This window comes from Suillus clintonianus, assembly GCF_016758775.1.
Source record: "Suillus clintonianus strain FC179 chromosome Unknown DEU56scaffold_91, whole genome shotgun sequence".
NCBI classification, from domain to species: Eukaryota; Fungi; Basidiomycota; class Agaricomycetes; order Boletales; family Suillaceae; genus Suillus; species Suillus clintonianus.
Genome location: NW_024539315.1, coordinates 128,135 through 145,862, shown reverse-complemented (window position 1 = coordinate 145,862; position 17,728 = coordinate 128,135). Strand labels below are relative to the sequence as shown.

General features: G+C 47.9%; 5 protein-coding genes across 5 annotated transcripts; 4 read left to right on the top strand and 1 right to left on the bottom strand.

Moving 5' to 3' along the window:
- Positions 1–1,319: 1,319 nt before the first annotated feature.
- Positions 1,320–5,212, top strand: DEU56DRAFT_759457 (uncharacterized protein; the record flags this gene model as incomplete). The annotated part of the gene is made up of 20 exons (XM_041350325.1): positions 1,320–1,427; positions 1,473–1,510; positions 1,577–1,641; positions 1,700–1,726; positions 1,775–1,828; positions 1,883–1,942; positions 1,994–2,053; positions 2,105–2,164; positions 2,218–2,277; positions 2,330–2,383; positions 2,441–2,917; positions 2,965–3,155; positions 3,207–3,388; positions 3,448–3,602; positions 3,657–3,936; positions 4,013–4,025; positions 4,084–4,591; positions 4,714–4,877; positions 4,942–4,982; positions 5,038–5,212. 20 exons carry the CDS (start codon positions 1,320–1,322, stop codon positions 5,210–5,212), a joined length of 2,772 nt encoding a protein of 923 aa, XP_041204389.1.
- Positions 5,213–8,823: 3,611 nt separating this feature from the next.
- Positions 8,824–11,753, top strand: DEU56DRAFT_962934 (uncharacterized protein; the record flags this gene model as incomplete). Its single annotated transcript, XM_041359374.1, has 6 exons — positions 8,824–8,870; positions 8,918–9,101; positions 9,152–9,203; positions 9,241–9,315; positions 10,931–11,174; positions 11,234–11,753. The coding sequence occupies 6 exons, from the start codon at positions 8,824–8,826 to the stop codon at positions 11,751–11,753; spliced, it is 1,122 nt and encodes a 373-aa protein (XP_041204388.1).
- A 766-nt stretch (positions 11,754–12,519) lies between these two features.
- On the bottom strand, positions 12,520–13,091 carry DEU56DRAFT_744052 (scaffold protein Nfu/NifU N terminal-domain-containing protein; the record flags this gene model as incomplete). The annotated part of the gene is made up of 2 exons (XM_041349050.1): positions 12,520–12,947; positions 13,007–13,091. Coding segments are annotated over 2 exons (513 nt in total), but the record flags the coding sequence as incomplete, so codon positions are not given.
- Positions 13,092–13,902: 811 nt separating this feature from the next.
- Positions 13,903–16,233, top strand: DEU56DRAFT_962927 (Alpha/Beta hydrolase protein; the record flags this gene model as incomplete). The annotated part of the gene is made up of 13 exons (XM_041359373.1): positions 13,903–14,003; positions 14,054–14,110; positions 14,194–14,266; positions 14,318–14,458; positions 14,507–14,559; positions 14,593–14,626; positions 14,754–14,842; positions 14,865–14,899; positions 14,939–15,146; positions 15,203–15,407; positions 15,486–15,644; positions 15,799–15,952; positions 16,010–16,233. The coding sequence occupies 13 exons, from the start codon at positions 13,903–13,905 to the stop codon at positions 16,213–16,215; spliced, it is 1,515 nt and encodes a 504-aa protein (XP_041204386.1). The 3' UTR covers positions 16,216–16,233.
- Positions 16,234–16,794: 561 nt separating this feature from the next.
- Positions 16,795–17,694, top strand: DEU56DRAFT_916734 (uncharacterized protein; the record flags this gene model as incomplete). The annotated part of the gene is made up of 1 exon (XM_041357901.1): positions 16,795–17,694. One exon carries the CDS (start codon positions 16,795–16,797, stop codon positions 17,692–17,694), a length of 900 nt encoding a protein of 299 aa, XP_041204385.1.
- Positions 17,695–17,728: the final 34 nt, after the last annotated feature.

The following is a 17,728-nucleotide window of genomic DNA, read 5'->3' as shown; positions in this document are numbered from 1 at the left end:
CACCAAGTGGGAAAATCCCAAATGAAGTTCCGACTAAACATGAGCGGCAAGTTCAATTGTGGGAAAGTCCCATATCCGAGTCTTTCCACTTACTCAATCCATCGTCTCAATTGTCCTTCGTCGTCTCAATTGTCCCCCATCCATCACCCTACTACCGTTATCCTTCGCCCCGACCACCGCACTGGACTCCCTGGCTCCATATTTTTTTTGAACTGGCTTCGTGCCGTTCGCGTCCAGCGATCAGTTGACTACGCGTCGCTGGTCCAACACTCCTAGACTGCGTGTCTGGAGGATCGCCCTGGCTGCTCACCCGTTGTTGCACCATTAGGGTTGAAGATCTTCCTCGGGAGTGCCCTATATGTTCTATCCGCTCGATCGTGCTTGGAACTTAACATCGAGCACTCTCAGTTAAGTGCACACATATTTCTATTCCTCCACTGCTTTCTGATTTCCTTCATGTCTTCTCCGTATTCGCAGCTTCGTGACCCGGTGGTCTTGGGGCACTCTACTTCCTTCCCTGCAACATTAAATTTTCGTTTTTATCGGTAAGTCTGGTTCTCTATCCCTCAATGCGTCCATTCGATCCATGAATGCAAACTTGTATAGCAGGCTTCAAGCACAAATCACCGCTGATGGCAATCCCTCATGTGGCTTACATCGTCTTCTCTTCAAGAACTTTTAACTTGGAGCGTAATTGTATCAGAATGGTCAGTCTACCGCACATTCTACAGTATGCACTCGTACTCATAGCTATTAATGCAGATCTATAACAGGCTTTTTACCGTCTTCCCTTTTGGAACTATTAGCTTACAACGTGATTGTATCAAAAAGGTCGGTCTAGTGCACGTTCTAGAGTAGAGTCTGGTGTTCATAGCTATCACACAGATTTTCTCAACAATCTCCGTGTTCTCTGCCCTGTCATTACCATTAATTTGGTTCCATTTCGGTACTTACTTAACATGTCCCCTGAGCGATCGGTGGCGCCAACTTGGTCCGGCTGTCAGGTGTTTTATATTGTAACTTTATTTCTTCATGATTAATCATGATTATTTGGACAACCAGTGTCAAGCGAATAGAATCCTTCCATAGCGTTTCATCACACTAACCGCCTTCGGGTCTTGTCATTGTATATATAATGCTATCTGATCCCTAGGTATCCTCTCAATTTCTAGTTTTACATTTGCTCTTACATTTCTGAACTCTTCTTTCGCGTATTCTCACCTGACTTCGTGTCGGTGAAATAAAATTGTCGAGAAACTTCGTGTTTCTTTCAACGTATCTTCTTCGTGTCTTCGTGACCACGAGGAACAGTCTCTAATATGCCTCTTACTACCCGCTCTGGGCGTCAGCCAAAAGCGCCACTTCGAGCCGACAATGATGGCAACCAAGCACGTTCCCGCCCTGGTCCAAAGTCGGCCAACGCCAATGTAAGGCTATAGGTGTCATTTTGCTATCTACTGACTCGATGTTAGATACCTCGCCCTCGCCCTAAGCCTCGTGCCCTGGCAAGGTCCGCACGTACTGACCCTATGACATCATCTGCTGAGGAAGAAATTTTCTTTTCCAATTTCGCCAGGCGCTCATTCGTCAGGAACAAGTCCAATGGCGCGAGTGAGGATCCCGAGGCACAGTTACCTGACAGTAAGTTCGCTGATTCTTACCGAGTTCCACCTTCTGACTACTGCTCATCATTCCGCAGATGGCACAGATAATGATACACCGCTAGGTGTGTTTTCTTTTTCGTTTTAAACTTTAAATAACTCTTGTCCCTCAGCTAGTGTCAAGCACGACGGTGCTGTTCTCGACAATGAGAGTGACACGGGTACAGGTATTGTTCTTCCATCTGCAGAATAGTTTTCAACGTTAACATGTTATATTGCAGTTCTATCCAATGGTGAATGTAATGGTCCTGCAGCGACGAATGAAAGGGAGACAACAACCGGTAAGTCTTGTTATATATTTTATGGTACAACATCAACATATTCCATTACAGCTCTGTCCGACAGTGAAATTGGCAATCCTGGAGCGACAAATGAACCAGATGAGACTGGGGGTGATTTTTCTTTAAACTTGTCATGGTACACTGCTGATATATTTATTATAGCTCAGTCCGACGGTGAGCACAGCAGTACCATAGCAACGAACAACCGGGTCAATTCTGCAGGTAGGTTTCGTGTCATATTTTGTTGTGAAATGACTAAACATGTCTGACTACAGTTCCGTCCTCGAATGAACGCGATGGTAATGCAGCGGTGAATGAAAGGGTCATGAACGCATGTAAGTTTCGTCATCCAAATCGTGGTACATAAACTAACATGATTTATAAAAGCTCCATCCAACGGTGACAGCGTGATTCAAACAAACGAAAGGGAGAAAACCGCAGGTAGGTTTCATTATACATTATGCAGTACACAGCTCATATGTTTTGTAACATCCATAGTCATTCGCCCGCGCAGATCCGGTGCTCAAAAGTCATACTTTCCTTCCCACGAGGGGAAATCCACAGAGAGCTCTGGTTCTGATAGCGATTGGGCTGAAACAGAAGAGCGACGCAAGAAGGCAGAATCCCGTGCAGAGTCCCCCAGACTGTCTGCAGAGGGACAGCAGAAGGGACAAGCAGTGGCAGAGGCACCCGACCATGATGATGATTCCGAGGGCTGCGACGAAGAAGACAGGCTTGAAGAAGGCGACGAGACCACACATAAAGCAGGCAGACTATCTAAGGAAGCCATTTTGGCAGTGCATGATTTTGGGAAGAGGGTCCAGGCGGAAGCGACCGAAATTGGCGAACGGTTTGGGAAACATCGGCAGGTCATTCTGACGGAGGCAGGATTAGCGAGGAAAGCAACTCGCAAGGAGTCCATTTGGAACCAGCATCAAGCCTGGTTTAAAACTGTGCTGCACCCGTCCAAAGCAGGTATGTTATTGCGTTGAATGTTCGTATCTATATTCATACCCTTTCAGCGAGCTTGCAGGCATGGAAAGCCAAGCAAGCTGAGCATTATCACGCCCACTCATACAAGGACCCTAAGAACGCGGCTCTATGGAAGCAGATCCGAGAGCATTTTGATCATGCGATTGCCACTCCTGACGATCTATCCTCTCGCGAATCATGCAGTCTTATGATGGCAGTTCGTGAGATGTTTGCAAAATCGGTGAGTGCTATTTCGGTGATTAATGTTCATTGGTAACGCGACCTTCTCAAGGCTTTGTACTGGCACCGCACATATGGAATTCATGTCGCTGGTATTGTTATTTATCTAGGTGATGAGGAATCTGGCCGCCAGGCCTCCGGTTTTTTTGCGGGGTCAGATATTGTAAAGGCCCTCATTGATGCTCAACGGGTAGATGCCAAGCATATGATAGATGAGATCACGACAATCCTCAAGTGGGTTTTGTTTTTACTCAAAGGCTACATCATCCTGACATACTTGGGGTATATTACAGGTACAAGGACTTAGAAGCTGCGCAAGCAGCAGGCAAGAATATTAAATTTCTTCCGCCGCCTGCCCCAGCCTCCAACGCCTCGCTTCTACGCAACGGTAAATCTGACAGGGATAGAAATCGCATGGTTGCACCTGTGGTTATCAGCGAAGCATTCGGTTTGTATCTCTCACCTGATCCTACTGCCGCTGTGCTCACATTTTTTTTGGTAGCTGATGCTGGTCATGCATTAAAGACTTCGAATAGTCGATGGATGACAATGCTTGACGTCCTATACTCGACAAGGTTATGTATTCATGACTGGCCCGCAGGAGTTCCGCCCCCTGGCCCTGATTTCGACCTCAAATCGCTGTCCGCAAGTCAGTTGCGTGCCCTTGTGGGTCCGTATCTGAGGATCCATCTTGGTGATACGTATGAGGCTGAGTTGGGCCGAGATGAGGATGAGGATGACAGCGATGCAGAGAAAGCGAAGATGGCCAAGCGGAAAGGCAAGTCCAAGAAGTCTGATGAGCATCGATGAACAAAGGGCGCGGTTGTGGAGGTGCCTGATGTTCTCTTGTCTATCCAGGATTGGAGTCCTCGTGCGTTTTCCAGTATTCGGAACCGCACAACAATTAATATCTTTACACTACAGTTCAGATGCAAGACCTCACCTCGTACACTGGCGAGGTGTACACAATCCCTCTCGTCATTGATACAGATGGTGTCATCTTACGTCGTCTCAAAGATTCAGAGAAATTTATCAAGGACCTCCCTCCCCACGTTACTCGCAAGCAACTAGGCAAGACGATTCGTGAAGAGTATCCGACCTCAGATGCAAGTGCAGAGCACTCGTTCCCAGAGGCTTCGCATCCTAACTTGGGAAATTCACGGTCCAATTCAAGAGCTTTGCACTCACACCAGCAGGTTTCGCGTACACATGTTACAACTCCACGCGCCAACTCGAGGGCTCCGCGCTCTAATCTTGGAGCTCCAAGGGCTACGCGCCCCCCCAACTCTGGGGCTTCGCGCTCAAACCAAGGGGCTTCGCGCTCAAATCAAGGGGCTTCGCGCTCAAACCAAGGGGCTTCGCGCTCCACTGCTGGGGCTTTGCGCTCCACTGCTGGGGCTTTGCGCTCTACTGCTGGGGCTTTCGCGCTCCAATCAAGTTGTCACTAGGCACACGGACTATGATGATCTCACTGACTACAATAACCTACCAGCCGATTATGACGATATCCCACCATCATCTCCTTTTTTCGCCTGCTACGCCTCGAGGTTCAAATACAGCCCATGGACGACACCAGTACAACCGCCTGCGTGAAGACATCCGCCATTCATTCGGCTCTAAGTCAGACACTCGGAAACGACCTCGTGGTGATTACGAAACTATAAGTGAGGTCGACGAAATCGAGACTGGCATGGTGGAGGATAGGCGTTTGGCCAGGATGCACGTATGTCGCCTACATCTTTATTTTATTTTATTTATTCAATCTCACATACCTTTCATAATCGCAGGACAGGACAAGCGTGGATCAAAGGTCCACTCGTGGTCATCAGTACGTTGCAATTCTATTGTCATTTTTCGGTGCTAATGGATCCCCATTCACTTAGGCGTAAGCCAATTGCTGGTGCTCCATCAATGGCACATTCAGGAGCCGTCACAAATAACAACACTGCGCGCTTAGCATCTCGTTCGTCAGTGGTACCCTATGCTGATCGCTCGCCTTCACGCCAGCACGGCCGTCGAGTTCCTGTCGAAGCTGAGTATGAATTTGACTCCTACTGATCTTTATAGCATGTACATCATTCTCGCATGTTTTGGTTTCGATCCTTGCTGGGTTGTGACTTATTGTGCTATGTTTTAACCTCGCTCATTCGTGTTCTGACCAGTCGTTCATCATGTTATGCCCTTCATACATATGCGTATGCCCCTTCATCACTTATGCTTTATGTTTTTTTTTTACTGTCACATGCATACTATGATTAGACAAGTGATAGACATTGATCAAATATTACTATGATTTTCCTGCCGTCGAGGCCTAAAATGTTGACAATGTTTAGCTAGGAAACTGCATGGGTACGGGTGTTCTTTTTCTCTAATGTGTAGCTGTCCAGTGGTGCCCGCATGCCCGCACTTGAACCACACATGTCACATGACAATATTGGATTACAAAAGTACAGAACAACTTGGTTTCTAGATGTTCGAAGTGTGACCTTTCAAATTTGCAAGTCTTTATATGAATTCTCAATGGGTTTAGGTACAGATTCTACACATGCTGCCACACTAATGTAAAGTGCATTGTAGTGCCATCTCCAACAATATATTCTCACTTCATCAAATCATTGTAAAGTAGGCTCTATTAATCATAGACGTTGTGCATGAATGACAACAGCAATATGAGGTCATTTCGAAGGTAGGGATATGGCTGACTCAAGGAACAGGACATTCTTGTGCGCATGAACCAGATGCTGGTTCGTTCTCTTTATCATGCTCCCGCCCCACCTGCCAGTGCTCTTTTGCAATGAGGGACGGGAAGAACAACAGTTGTGCACCCAGTATCTATTTTGTAGAGTGCCCATGTTAAGACCATGCTTGAAAGCGGGATATGACAGCCCAGTTAATCACCCATCTATTTGCTAGAGCGCCCGGTTCATCACCCATCTGTTTGCTAGAGCACCCGGTTTATCACCCATCTATTTCCTAGAATGCCCGGTTCATCACCCATCTATTTCCTAGAGTGCCCGGTTCATCACCCATCTATTTCCTAGAGTGCCCGGTTCATCACCCATCTATTTCCTAGAGCACCTGGTTCATCACCCATCTATTTGCTAGAGCATCCAGTTCATCACCCATCTGTTTGCTAGGGCACCCCCTGGTCCATTGTGGTCTGCCCTACATCACATATGGTCCTCCATAGGTAGTCTATAATTGTGTGTGGGTCCACCCTACATCACATATAGTCCGCCCTACTTAGGCTATAATGTCTTTGTGGTCTGCACTAGTCAGTCTATAATATCACTGCGGTCCGCCCTATATGGTGTATGGTCCGCCCTACTTAGGCTATACTGTCTTTGTGGTCTGCCCTACTCAGTCTATAATATCACTATGGTCCACCCTATATGGTCTATATTGTCACTGTGGCCTGCCCTACATGACTTATGGTCCGCCCTGCTTAGGCTATAATGTCTTTGTGGTCTGCCCTACTTAGGCTATAATATCATTGTGGTCCGCCCTAGTCAGTCTATAATGTCACTGCGGTCCGCCCTATATGGTGTATGGTCCACCCTACTTAGGCTATAATATTGTTGTGGTCCGCCCTACATGACATATGGTCTGCCCTGCTTAGGCTGTAATGTCTTTGCGGTCTGCCCTAGTCACTCTATAATGTCACTGTGGTCCGCCCTACATGACTTATGGTCCGCCCTGCTTAGGCTATAATGTCTTTGTGGTCTGCCCTACTTAGGCTATAATATCATTGTGGTCTGCCCTAGTCAGTCTCTAATGTCACTGCGGTCCGCCCTATATGGTGTATGGTCCACCCTACTTAGGCTATAATATTGTTGTGGTCCGCCCTACATGACATATGGTCTGCCCTGCTTAGGCTGTAATGTCTTTGTGGTCTGCCCTAGTCACTCTATAATGTCACTGTGGTCCGCCCTACATGACTTATGGTCCGCCCTGCTTAGGCTATAATGTCTTTGTGGTCTGCCCTATTTAGGCTATAATATCATTGTGGTCCGCCCTAGTCAGTCTATAATGTCACTGCGGTCCGCCCTATATGGTGTATGGTCCACCCTACTTAGGCTATAATATTGTTGTGGTCCGCCCTACATGACATATGGTCTGCCCTACTTAGGCTGTAATGTCTTTGCGGTCTGCCCTAGTCACTCTATAATGTCACTGTGGTCCACCCTACATGACATATGGTCCGCCCTACTTAGGCTATAATGTCTTTGTGGTCCGCCCTAGTCAGTCTCTAATATCATTGTGGTCTGCCCTACATGACATATGGTCCGCCCTACTTAGGCTATAATGTCTTTGCGGTCTGCCCTACATCACATATGGTCCTCCCTATAATGGTGTGGTGGTCCGCCCAATATGGTGTATGATCCACCCTACTGAGGCTATAATGACTTTGCAGTCTGCCCTACATGACATATGGTCCTCCTTAATTAGTTTATAATGGTACTGTGGTCCACTCTATATAATATATGGTCCGCCCTACTTAGGCTATAATGCCTCTGTAGTTCGCCCTAGTTAGTCTATAATGTCATCATGGTCGACCTTAAATATCATATGGTCTGTCCCATGAACTTGTGTGGTCGCTCCTTATTTCCCTTTGTGGTCTTCCCTATATGATCACTGAGCCAAGGTTTCTAGCGGGTATGGGTCTTCACACCGGTTTAAGCAGGTACAGCAGGAACGGTACCTGTGAGGGGTAAACCCACAGGTATATGTACAAATTGAGCTACTAGACATGCATAAATAACACATTAATATCATCCCATCCCTCATCCCACTCCCGCTCTTCTCCTTTGAGGTCAGGCTTACATGTCACAGCGTAACATCCTTGAAAACTCCAATGTCCAAGGCAAAGAAGACATCATGTTGTTTGTGCCGAAAGTCTTGAATGCACATGAGAAAGAATGAGCCGTCCATGAGAGACAATATGCTCAACATCAACAGACATTGCTGCAAAGCCATATTGAAAACATTGAACTATCACATCAGAATGAAAAAAAAAAACTCACCTGGAATTGTCAAGTAATCTAGTACCATGCAAGAGAGATGCTGGGTAACAGGTACTCCACACTCATACCCGCACCCTCACAACTACATCAAGCCGTTCCTGATCCCCTTGGGGCTCTCTGTCAACCTGACATGCCTGTGAATAGCACAGGAGAGACCAAATTGAGCAGGACACGATTGCAGCCACACATTTAGCCATTATATGTTAGATATAATACAAAGGTTCATTGTAGTTTAAGGCTATTCACCATCAGAATCAACAGAAAACTACCGCAAAATATTAAAAATTAGGTGGTTTGTGGACCCCAGACACTCATATATATTTGGGAAAATCCATAAGGTATATGGTCCAAAGTACCCTATGGTACTTTCCATGACATGTTCCCAATCACCTTTGGTCTGTGTACCATACATACTCCTTTGGTCCACAAAAGTAATAGGGAAGGACCATGGAACATTGGAGAGACCATCAGAAACATACCTCTTAGGTACAAACCTCTATAGGTCACAATCAACCTAAGAGGTGTCTATAATGGGGTGACCAAAGTGCCTCATACCCGAGTCACTTGCCAGATCATTCGTTCTCGTTAAGCCTGGGCCTGTCCAATATCTTATCTTCGAATAATGTGGAGATCAACCAAGTGACAATGATCAGCCCTACTTGGTCATGTTCTCCCCTCACTCAACTCTGGTGGTAAGTGCAAACACATGTTCATGTTCCTGTCGTTGACCGCATTCTAGTGAGCTGTTGCGTCTGTCTCAATCAGCGTGTATATCGTTTGGCGCCACATCTACCGGCGATTGTACGAGTATGAATGCAGTCTCAGCATTTGTCTCGAGGAACCTGAGCAACGTGCTGCATGGTCAAGTTATCGTGCCTGATGATCCGCCACCATTGGAGCTCCTCTGCGGACATGTCTCCCAGGTACAGACCTCCCTTAATTTTCCTAAATCATCACCCATCAACCCTCACAGGCATTTGCCTATGAACCATTCGTTGCCCACTTCATCATGAACGACCTTGGCAGTGATCAGAGCAGTTTTGACATCCTACACTCTCGCAGTCCCTGTTAAGACCGTGCTCAAAGGGCGGATCCGAAGGGCTTGGCTTCAGCTCGTGCGCTGCGCCCCTTACCCGAGTACGTGCCCTTAATTTCCGAAGGCTAGAAACAAAGTCCGAGGGAGGATGATGAATCCTGGTGGACTTCAAGGGGACAAGTCTGGTAGGCTTTTCGAGGAAGAGTCAGGCCGATGTTCAGGGGGTTAGTCCGGCCGATGTAAGGAGGGTTCGTCGGCCGACGTAAGGAGGGTTCATCCGGCCGATCATAGGGTTAGTCCGGCTGACATAAGAGGATTAGTCCGGCCGACATGAAGGGGGTTCGTCGGCCGACGTAAGGAGGGTTAGTCCGGCCGACATAAGAGGATTAGTCCGGCCGACATAAGAGGATTAGTCCGGCCGACATGAAGGGAGTTCGTCGGCCGACGTAAGGAGATTAGTCCGCCGGACAATAGGGGCTTAGTACACCCGGAGAATAGGGCTTTAGTCCGGCGGACGTGGGGGACAGAACAGACAGGTATAAGGACGGAAAGACAGGAAGTCCGAGAGGACAGGATGTCCGAAAGGACAGAAGGACAGGATGTCCGAAAGGACAGAAGCTAGAGGTAAGACTACACTAGACAATGTCCAGAGTAGAAACTGACAGAGGTAGACTACCCGAAGGTAGAGGCAGAGTATAGCCCGAGGAATCAATCCCAGGACACAGAGGTTGGACAGGGAAGTGGACCCGGGCCCATGGAAATGGATCCGGGTCCGAGGAAACAGGAATGAGGATAATCTAAGGTGATATTCGAACTGAGGAAACTACTACGAGTTTACAAGGTATTATATACTATGGACATGTGCGACGGGGACGGAGTCAGCGGAGATCCGGGTCAACAAGAGGAACATACGGAAAGGCTAAACTGACAGGCGCAAGGAAAATAATACAGGAACAATCGAGAACGGAGATGGAGATGAAGTATCGAATGGATCTGGGCATAGGAGGTATGATCGAGAATGAAGTCGGATATTAACTGTCAAACAGATCCGGGCATATAGGGGTTAGGACAAGGGGACTATACAAATGGGGTAACAGAATAGGAGCAGGACCGGAAATGAACTGTCAAGCGGATCACAGGAAATGGGGACGGAGATGAACTGTGAAGTGGATCCGATGTTTTTAGGGGTTAAGTGGACCTGGGTCCGAAGCTCAGGATCTGAGTAGGTCCGATGTTTAGGGTACGATGCTTTAGGGGTTAAGTGGACCCGAGCGGGTCCGACGTATAGGATGTCCGACGAATACAGGAGGAGCGGACGAGTGGACGAGCAGACGACATGAGTGAGATCCGACGAATAGGACATCCGAAGAATAGGACGTCCGACGAATAGGACGTCCGACGAAAAGGACGATCCGAGGTATACAGGAGGAGGACCAATGAATAGGACATCCGACATATATGGGAAACAGGGCAGATCCTGCTGAGGGGTATGTCCGGTGGAGACTGGGATGCGGAGTTATCCTGCCGAGGGTTAAGGTATAGCTTGGCTACATTTTGGAGGTCCGGACATTGTTTGTTGGGAGAGATGGGATATGATTCAGGGGCTCAGTGTACGGTATATGACAGTCCCGTCCCAGGATCCGCTCACGACTCGTTCACGATCTACTTAGATGGGGTGACTCTTACAGGGGCGCACCCCTGACATCAATAAGATAGGATGTCTGGGCAGCGTATACGGTCATTTGCGTTCTAACTCTAACTCGCGCGCATATGCAGCTCAAGTACATACCGAGTCCAAGCCTTGCTTTACCCAACAAGTAGATGTCGTCAACTGGTGTGAGACTTTTGACAAGTCCACCGGCTGGTACGATCACGTGCTCTCAGAGACCGTTTTAGAGGCCATTGCTTTTGGTTGGCATACCGGACCCGACGGGCCTCCCACACAATGGTTTTGCATCGAGTACGTACGCACTTTCATGTAAAGCAGGCCAGGATGGCTGATGTTAATGCTGTTCGCAGTAGCAGCGCCCATGAGATTGCGTCTTGCATGGAACAATATATTCGCAAGAATAACAAAAACGCTATCGCGTTCAACTCCAGAGTGACGGCTATTGGAGTCAACAAGGATAACACTGGCATGGATGTTGTCACAGACAACAAGGATCATCGTGTATTCTCGCATGTCATCTCTACTATCCCTTTACCCGCTCTCCGCACCATCGACCTCAGTAAAGCTGGTCTTTCCCCCATGCAGTCGAATGCTCTGCGAATGTTGAACTATGGGCCTTCCGTCAAGATCGGAATGCAGTTCAGAACTGCGTGGTGGACGACTGGGACAGATTTGAACAGAAATCCTCCGAATATAGTTGGAGGACAGACGTACACCGACATGCCTTTGTGCGCTGTCGTTTACCCTTCCTTTGGACGCGTCCAGGCCGGGACGACGACCGCACTTATCGCCAGCTATTGCTGGATGCTGGATGCTACCAGGTGGGGTGCATTGATAGGCAAACACGATGTTGTCTCTAATTCTTTGTGACTTTCTTACCATTTCTTCCACGTGTAGCACGTTCAGGCATCTCCGATATAGATCATATTCAAAGTTGATTGTGAAACTCCAGAGTCCACACCATGAGTGAAGTTGAGGTAACGCTAAGATTGAGTAAGTATTTGCGCAATGCTACGCAAGAAAAGACTAGCTTAGCCATTCACGTAAATCTCTCCATGACCGTGTGAACACGATATCTACGCACTCGCAACCGATGCCAGCACGACTTTGAACACGTTAGAAGGAGCTTCTGCTGGAGAAGGGTGTCGTAAAGTGCTGCAAGTTGCGAGCGACTAGTAGAGTGCTACGTAGGTCAGCAGCGAGTTGTGTGAAATGAACATAAAGTACCGCGTTTGTAGTCCCGAAGGGCCGTCTCTAAATCTGCCAGGCTCTGGTTCTAATGCGCAAGCACTATGGCGCGCGTGTTCTTGATTCGCTGTTCCTGGTTATGCTAACACCATGAAGTTTACCACGTCCTTTGATGGGTACCCGCGCAGTATCTGCGTTCTCCATAACGAGAGGGACGGAACAGAATTCTACAGATTTACGATTGGCGCTAACAGCATGGATCAGTCCTGTTCGAGCATCGTTGGGCCGCAGGTCGATATTAAAGAGGTGGATCGACGTACCTCCTCCTCATGACAGTATCTCGTCTTTTGTATGTCGCTTGCGTGGAGACTCTGTGAGCAGCACAGGCGCGAGAGGCACTGCAAGCACCTTCACCCAATCCAACGCAACCGACTCACCGTGGCCTCCGTCACCGCGCTAGACAAACACCCTTAATCGCTGGTCGGACGCGAGTTTCAAGCAGCTCTTTGATCATTGCTACCGTCTCAGAGTCCTTGTCAAGAATCTGAGTGTCCTGAGAACTGGCGGCTTTTCTGTCCTCTCGTGACAGGAAAGGAGGTAAACCAGCAGAAAAATGCTCCATAATTATTGAGTAGATCTCTGGCTTGAGGACTGCCCATGATTTTTCGCTATCCTTCGATGCTGTGACGAAATCCGGTCCATAAAAAATGGCTTTCACATCCTCAATGCCCATAAGACGGATTGCAAGTGGAGATTTTAAAGCTGATCGTGTGTCAAGGAACTCGGCGGTTCCTTCGTCTATGACACCTACGTCAGGTATGAATTTGAGAGAATTGTTGTTAGGCGAGGTCTCCGTCTGTATGAACATGGCTCGACCTGGACATACATTAACTGTTTAGAGACGCAATTCAGGGGCAAAAAAGTGTGGGACATACATTGCGAGGGTGCTACGCTAATCGATGGCGCAACTTTTGTGGCATGAATGCCCGAGGCAGTTGCAAGAGTAGTTCTGCGATGTATTGCTGCGCGTGCGGGTGTGGAAGAGATTGATCTTGTCCAGGACCGAACAGCAGAGTCAATGTGGTTCGAGGCAGAGCATGCACTGGACAGATCTGGAGGCAAGCCTAACGGACATGATGGTCATAAGTCAAGTTGATGCGTCAGGCCAACTGTTGGCAGTATTAGGTTAGCAATAAGTAGTCGCAGTGGCTGTGTCGTCTGGGCCTTTCTGCCAAGTGTTCCAATGCGATGATAGCAGACCAGACTCGTGGCTTTCAAGACTTCTTTAACTTCGCAGCCTTATCTTTTTTTGCGCTCCTGGTGTTTCTTGTTGTTAATGTCTTCGAGAAAGTGCGACAGACGCCGATTCAGTTGCCATTCCCATATTGGGCGATGTAGGACGCTGCCCGCGAATGATGTACCATGCAGAGAGCTTTGTGAAGCTGTGATTTACATAACACCTATCTCATTGGATACAAAGGTAAGAACTGCTGGTGTCGCATTTGTTCAGACTGACGTTCGACGCGTCCGAGTCAGGCTCCAAGCCGATACCTTCACTAACCTCCGAGTCCCTCCCGCATATCAAGTTGTCCTACCTCTCAGAACCACCACCGTCTGTTGCCTGGATCCCGTTTATTCTAGCGGCTCCAATCAAAATCCTGTACCAGATAGCCACCATCTTGTATATGCTAGTCTTTGACATACCCCATCCACCCGAGTTTTTTATGGTTCAGGTATGGATATAAATGTGGTTATAACCTTCAGTGCTCGAATATTCTTGCAGAATCCCCCAAGTATTCCAACTCTCGCCCTAGTGTGGCTTGTCGGAGGAATGACCGGAAGTAAAGTCATCATTGACAGGCATAACCTTGGGTATAGCATTCTCGCATTGGAATTGGGAGAGACGCATCTGCTTGTCAAAATTGCGAAACGGTATGCTCGTCATCATTTGTGCCAATGGTTTTTTTACCATCCTCTTTCAGATTTGAGATCATGTTCGGCAGTTCTGTGTATGCTCATATTTTCGTCACAAACGCTATGTGAGACCATCTGGTGCAGGAATGGTGCTTAATGTTTGTCTGATCGCCTACAGTATTGACTTGCGATTGATTACTGCTTCCAGAGGACATAAGGCGGTCTTGCACGATTGTCCACCTAGCCACTTTCACAAATGTCTACCTCAAGAAGTCCATGAGGTACGACGGCAACTCTCATGTATCCAACAGTATCTGACACTTTTTATATAGCTCCTCTGGTGGCTGGGACCCTCGATATCGCCATCACTTGCAGCATTTCTCCCCAGTGCTTCACCGCCTTACTCGACCCATCTGACTGAGCATAAACTTCTGAGTATGCCCAGTCTTCGACAAGATCGGCCAGCGTTGCTAGTGAGTAGTACGTCGTGGACGCCAGACGAAGGCTTTAGCATTCTTTAGGAACGACGAGCCTTGCCCATATGGATGGTCATCACGGGCAAGGTTTCTTCTAAGTCCGTGGTAGCTTGATAAATGCTATTATTTAGGGTACATTCTAGCAGTCTGATGGCCGGACGGTATGTACGCTATTGAATGAATGTTGCATGAGAAAGTCTGTGGTGTGCTCGAGAGTTTGAATCTCCTTGATGGATAATATACTTTCATGCTTTTTATTGTCGCTCTTTAGCTGCTACGCGATTCTATACAGTACAGTGCTGACTACATAGACGGGACTTGGCTATGGAGCTACACGTGCTACTCTCACTATATAGTCAACTTGTTTTTTCCTGATGGGCCGTGAGTTCTGTCTACGTGCCAGTGTATCTGTGTTTGTACTAGTGTTAGGCACTGGCCGTCAGCGACATAGGAATAGCTATCGGATGTGGAAGTAAGCTCCAAAGTTATCCAACCACCTGAAAGAGCGCATGCTGGCCAAGGAGCTTCTCAGCGAGGCACGAGGCGCTACCTTCGTTCCCCCATCTACTGAGGCAGAGAAAGCGCTTGCCAAGATATATGCAGGCATCTTCCACCTCGTGGAAAGCGAGATGTCGGCGAGCGACAACTTCTTCGAACTCGGTGGGACTTCCATTGATGTCATCAGGTGAATATATCCGTTCCTGCAGTACAACGACCTTTACTGATATGTATGATCTCTAGGCTCAAGTGCGAAGGAGAGGCACACTTCGGCCTCCCTGAGATCCCTACAATCCAAATCCTCAAGCACCCCGTTGTCTCCACCCTCGCCAACTATGTGAATGCCTCGCTCTCCAAGGATAGCCGGACTGAGGAGTACGACCCCATTGTTCCCCTCCAACTGACCGGCAACAAGACGCCTATCTTCGTTCACCCCGGTGTTGGAGAGGTTCTCATTTTCGTCAACCTTTCCTAATACTTCAAAAATGAATGTCCGTTCTACGCACTCCGTGCTCGTGGTTTCGAGCCCGGACACCCCTTCTTCACCTCTATGGACGAGATGGTGTCTTGCTATGCCGCAGCAGTCAAGAGAACTCAGGCCACAGGACCTTACACCATCGCAGGCTACAGTTACGGCGGCATTGTCGCATTTGAAGTCGCCAAGCGGCTCGAGGCCATGGCATGGGTGACGAAGTCAAGTTCACCGGTCTCATCAACATTCCTCCTCATATCGCTGATCGCATGCATGAGATCGACTGGACGGGTGGCATGCTTAACTTGTAGTACTTTCTCGGTCTCATGTCAAAGCATGATGCTATTGATCTTGCACCTGCCCTGAGACCATTGACAAGCAGCTCGAGGTGGTGTGGAAGTTGTCACCCCCTGAACGTCTTGTCGAGCTTCGGCTGACGGCTGGGAAGCTCGACCACTGGGTGGACATTGCCGGGTCTATGATTGAGTGTGGAAAGGACTACAATTCATCAGGCTCAGTTTGTAAGTTATACATTTTCTAGCTTCAGCATCACTTGCTCATATGTGACGTCACTTCAGCTGCAGTCGATGTTTTCTACGCTATTCCCCTTCGCGGAAGCATGGCTGACTGGCTGAACAACCAGCTCAAGCCATGGTCTGGCTTCAGCTGCGGCGAGGCATCATATACTGATGTGCCTGGGCAACACTACATGCTCATGGACTTTGACCACGTCCCGCAGTTCCAGAAGATCTTCCACAGCCGTCTCGAGGCTCATGGCCTGTAAATGTTATATCGACACAATGTGATTAGATCTTTATCTTGCGCCGATAATCGATGATTCGCAAGTATCTATTCAGCTATGCTCAGAGTACATGTATTTCATACTTAATTCGCTCGACTAATTACGTCGCCGTGCATCTCTTGTTGTCTCATGATAAAAGTACATGTTAGAAATGATTTTGATGGTCTTTGTGACTTCACCGTTTGGAGTGACATCATGATGATAACTGAAGACTACAAAATGAACACAATATGTTAGTTAGGTAGGAGATCGGTAAGTACAACTCCACACACACTCTACATGTTGTATCCTCGCTCAGATAGATTCGAGTTTGAATAATTGCTGTCGCTGTACTAGAGACTCGCTCTCTAACAGGCGCTTTTGTGAGCTGAGAAACGACCTGTTTCCCCCATCTCTACGCACCATTCCCATAAAGATGTTCTAAGGATCTCGCCGTGGACAAGGAAGTCGAATGGAATAGGTTTGGGGAGGTCGAGTGCTTTGTTGATGAGCTGGGAGAGCTGATACCCCAGTACACTTGTTCAATTAACCACCTTTGTTGTATTTCCTCATCTCTGTATCATGTCCAGCTCTGCCGACGAGAAAGGTAGCGGCTCTAACAACACCTCCGCCGTGTCCAGTGAGGGCGTTAAACATCCCAGGGCACAAGAAGCAGACAAAGGCAAGCATGATGATTTGCATTATGGGGTGGTAGTAGACACCACACAAGCCCTTTGGTCATTCGTAAATGGGGACAGAATCATTATCATGGGCCAGGTCAACCCAACGACTTCTGCGAATTCGACTTGCGTCATGTACGCTACGTATGCGTTCTTCGTGTTCTTATCTGTTCACTGGTTCCCTGATGAACACATTCACACTCCTATGATCATCCGGTGGTTAAGTGACTGTGCGAAGAACTGGATCGGCGCTAAGCGTACCTTGCTCTTTGAAACATTGTGCTATGCCCTCTATGTCGGTTCTTATCTGCAAGCATTTTTCTTTTTCTGTTTGATCTCCATCCTTATGGTTAACCCAGTGCAACAAATATCCACCCTGGTGCTGGCTGGTTTGCCGTTACCTCAGGTGCCTTTCTCGGCGCTACTGGGCATATTTATCAGTATCTTCTGGGCCATTTTCAACTTGGGAGCAGCGGTAGGCACTACCGTGTCCTTTGGGCAGAATATCCACTCCGTAGTATGTACATCATGTCTTTATCTTAATCCAACTTTTCAACCTAACCCTAGTCGGCCATCTTTTGGTATCAGCGCTTACTCGTCTATTGTGCCGGACGGCCCTCAACCACATGCAAAAATTCATACACAGCCATCATTTAAACCCTCAATCTCTTCTCTCCCTCTCCGCCGAACTCCGCATAAAGTCCCCATATCCCTATCCTCGTCTTCTCCTACCATTCCACCCATCACTCAGCTCATCCTCAATCCTCATCATTCTGCTTCATTGTACCACCATGCCCAGTAACTTAAAAATCCAATCTATCACACTTGAAGGTGCG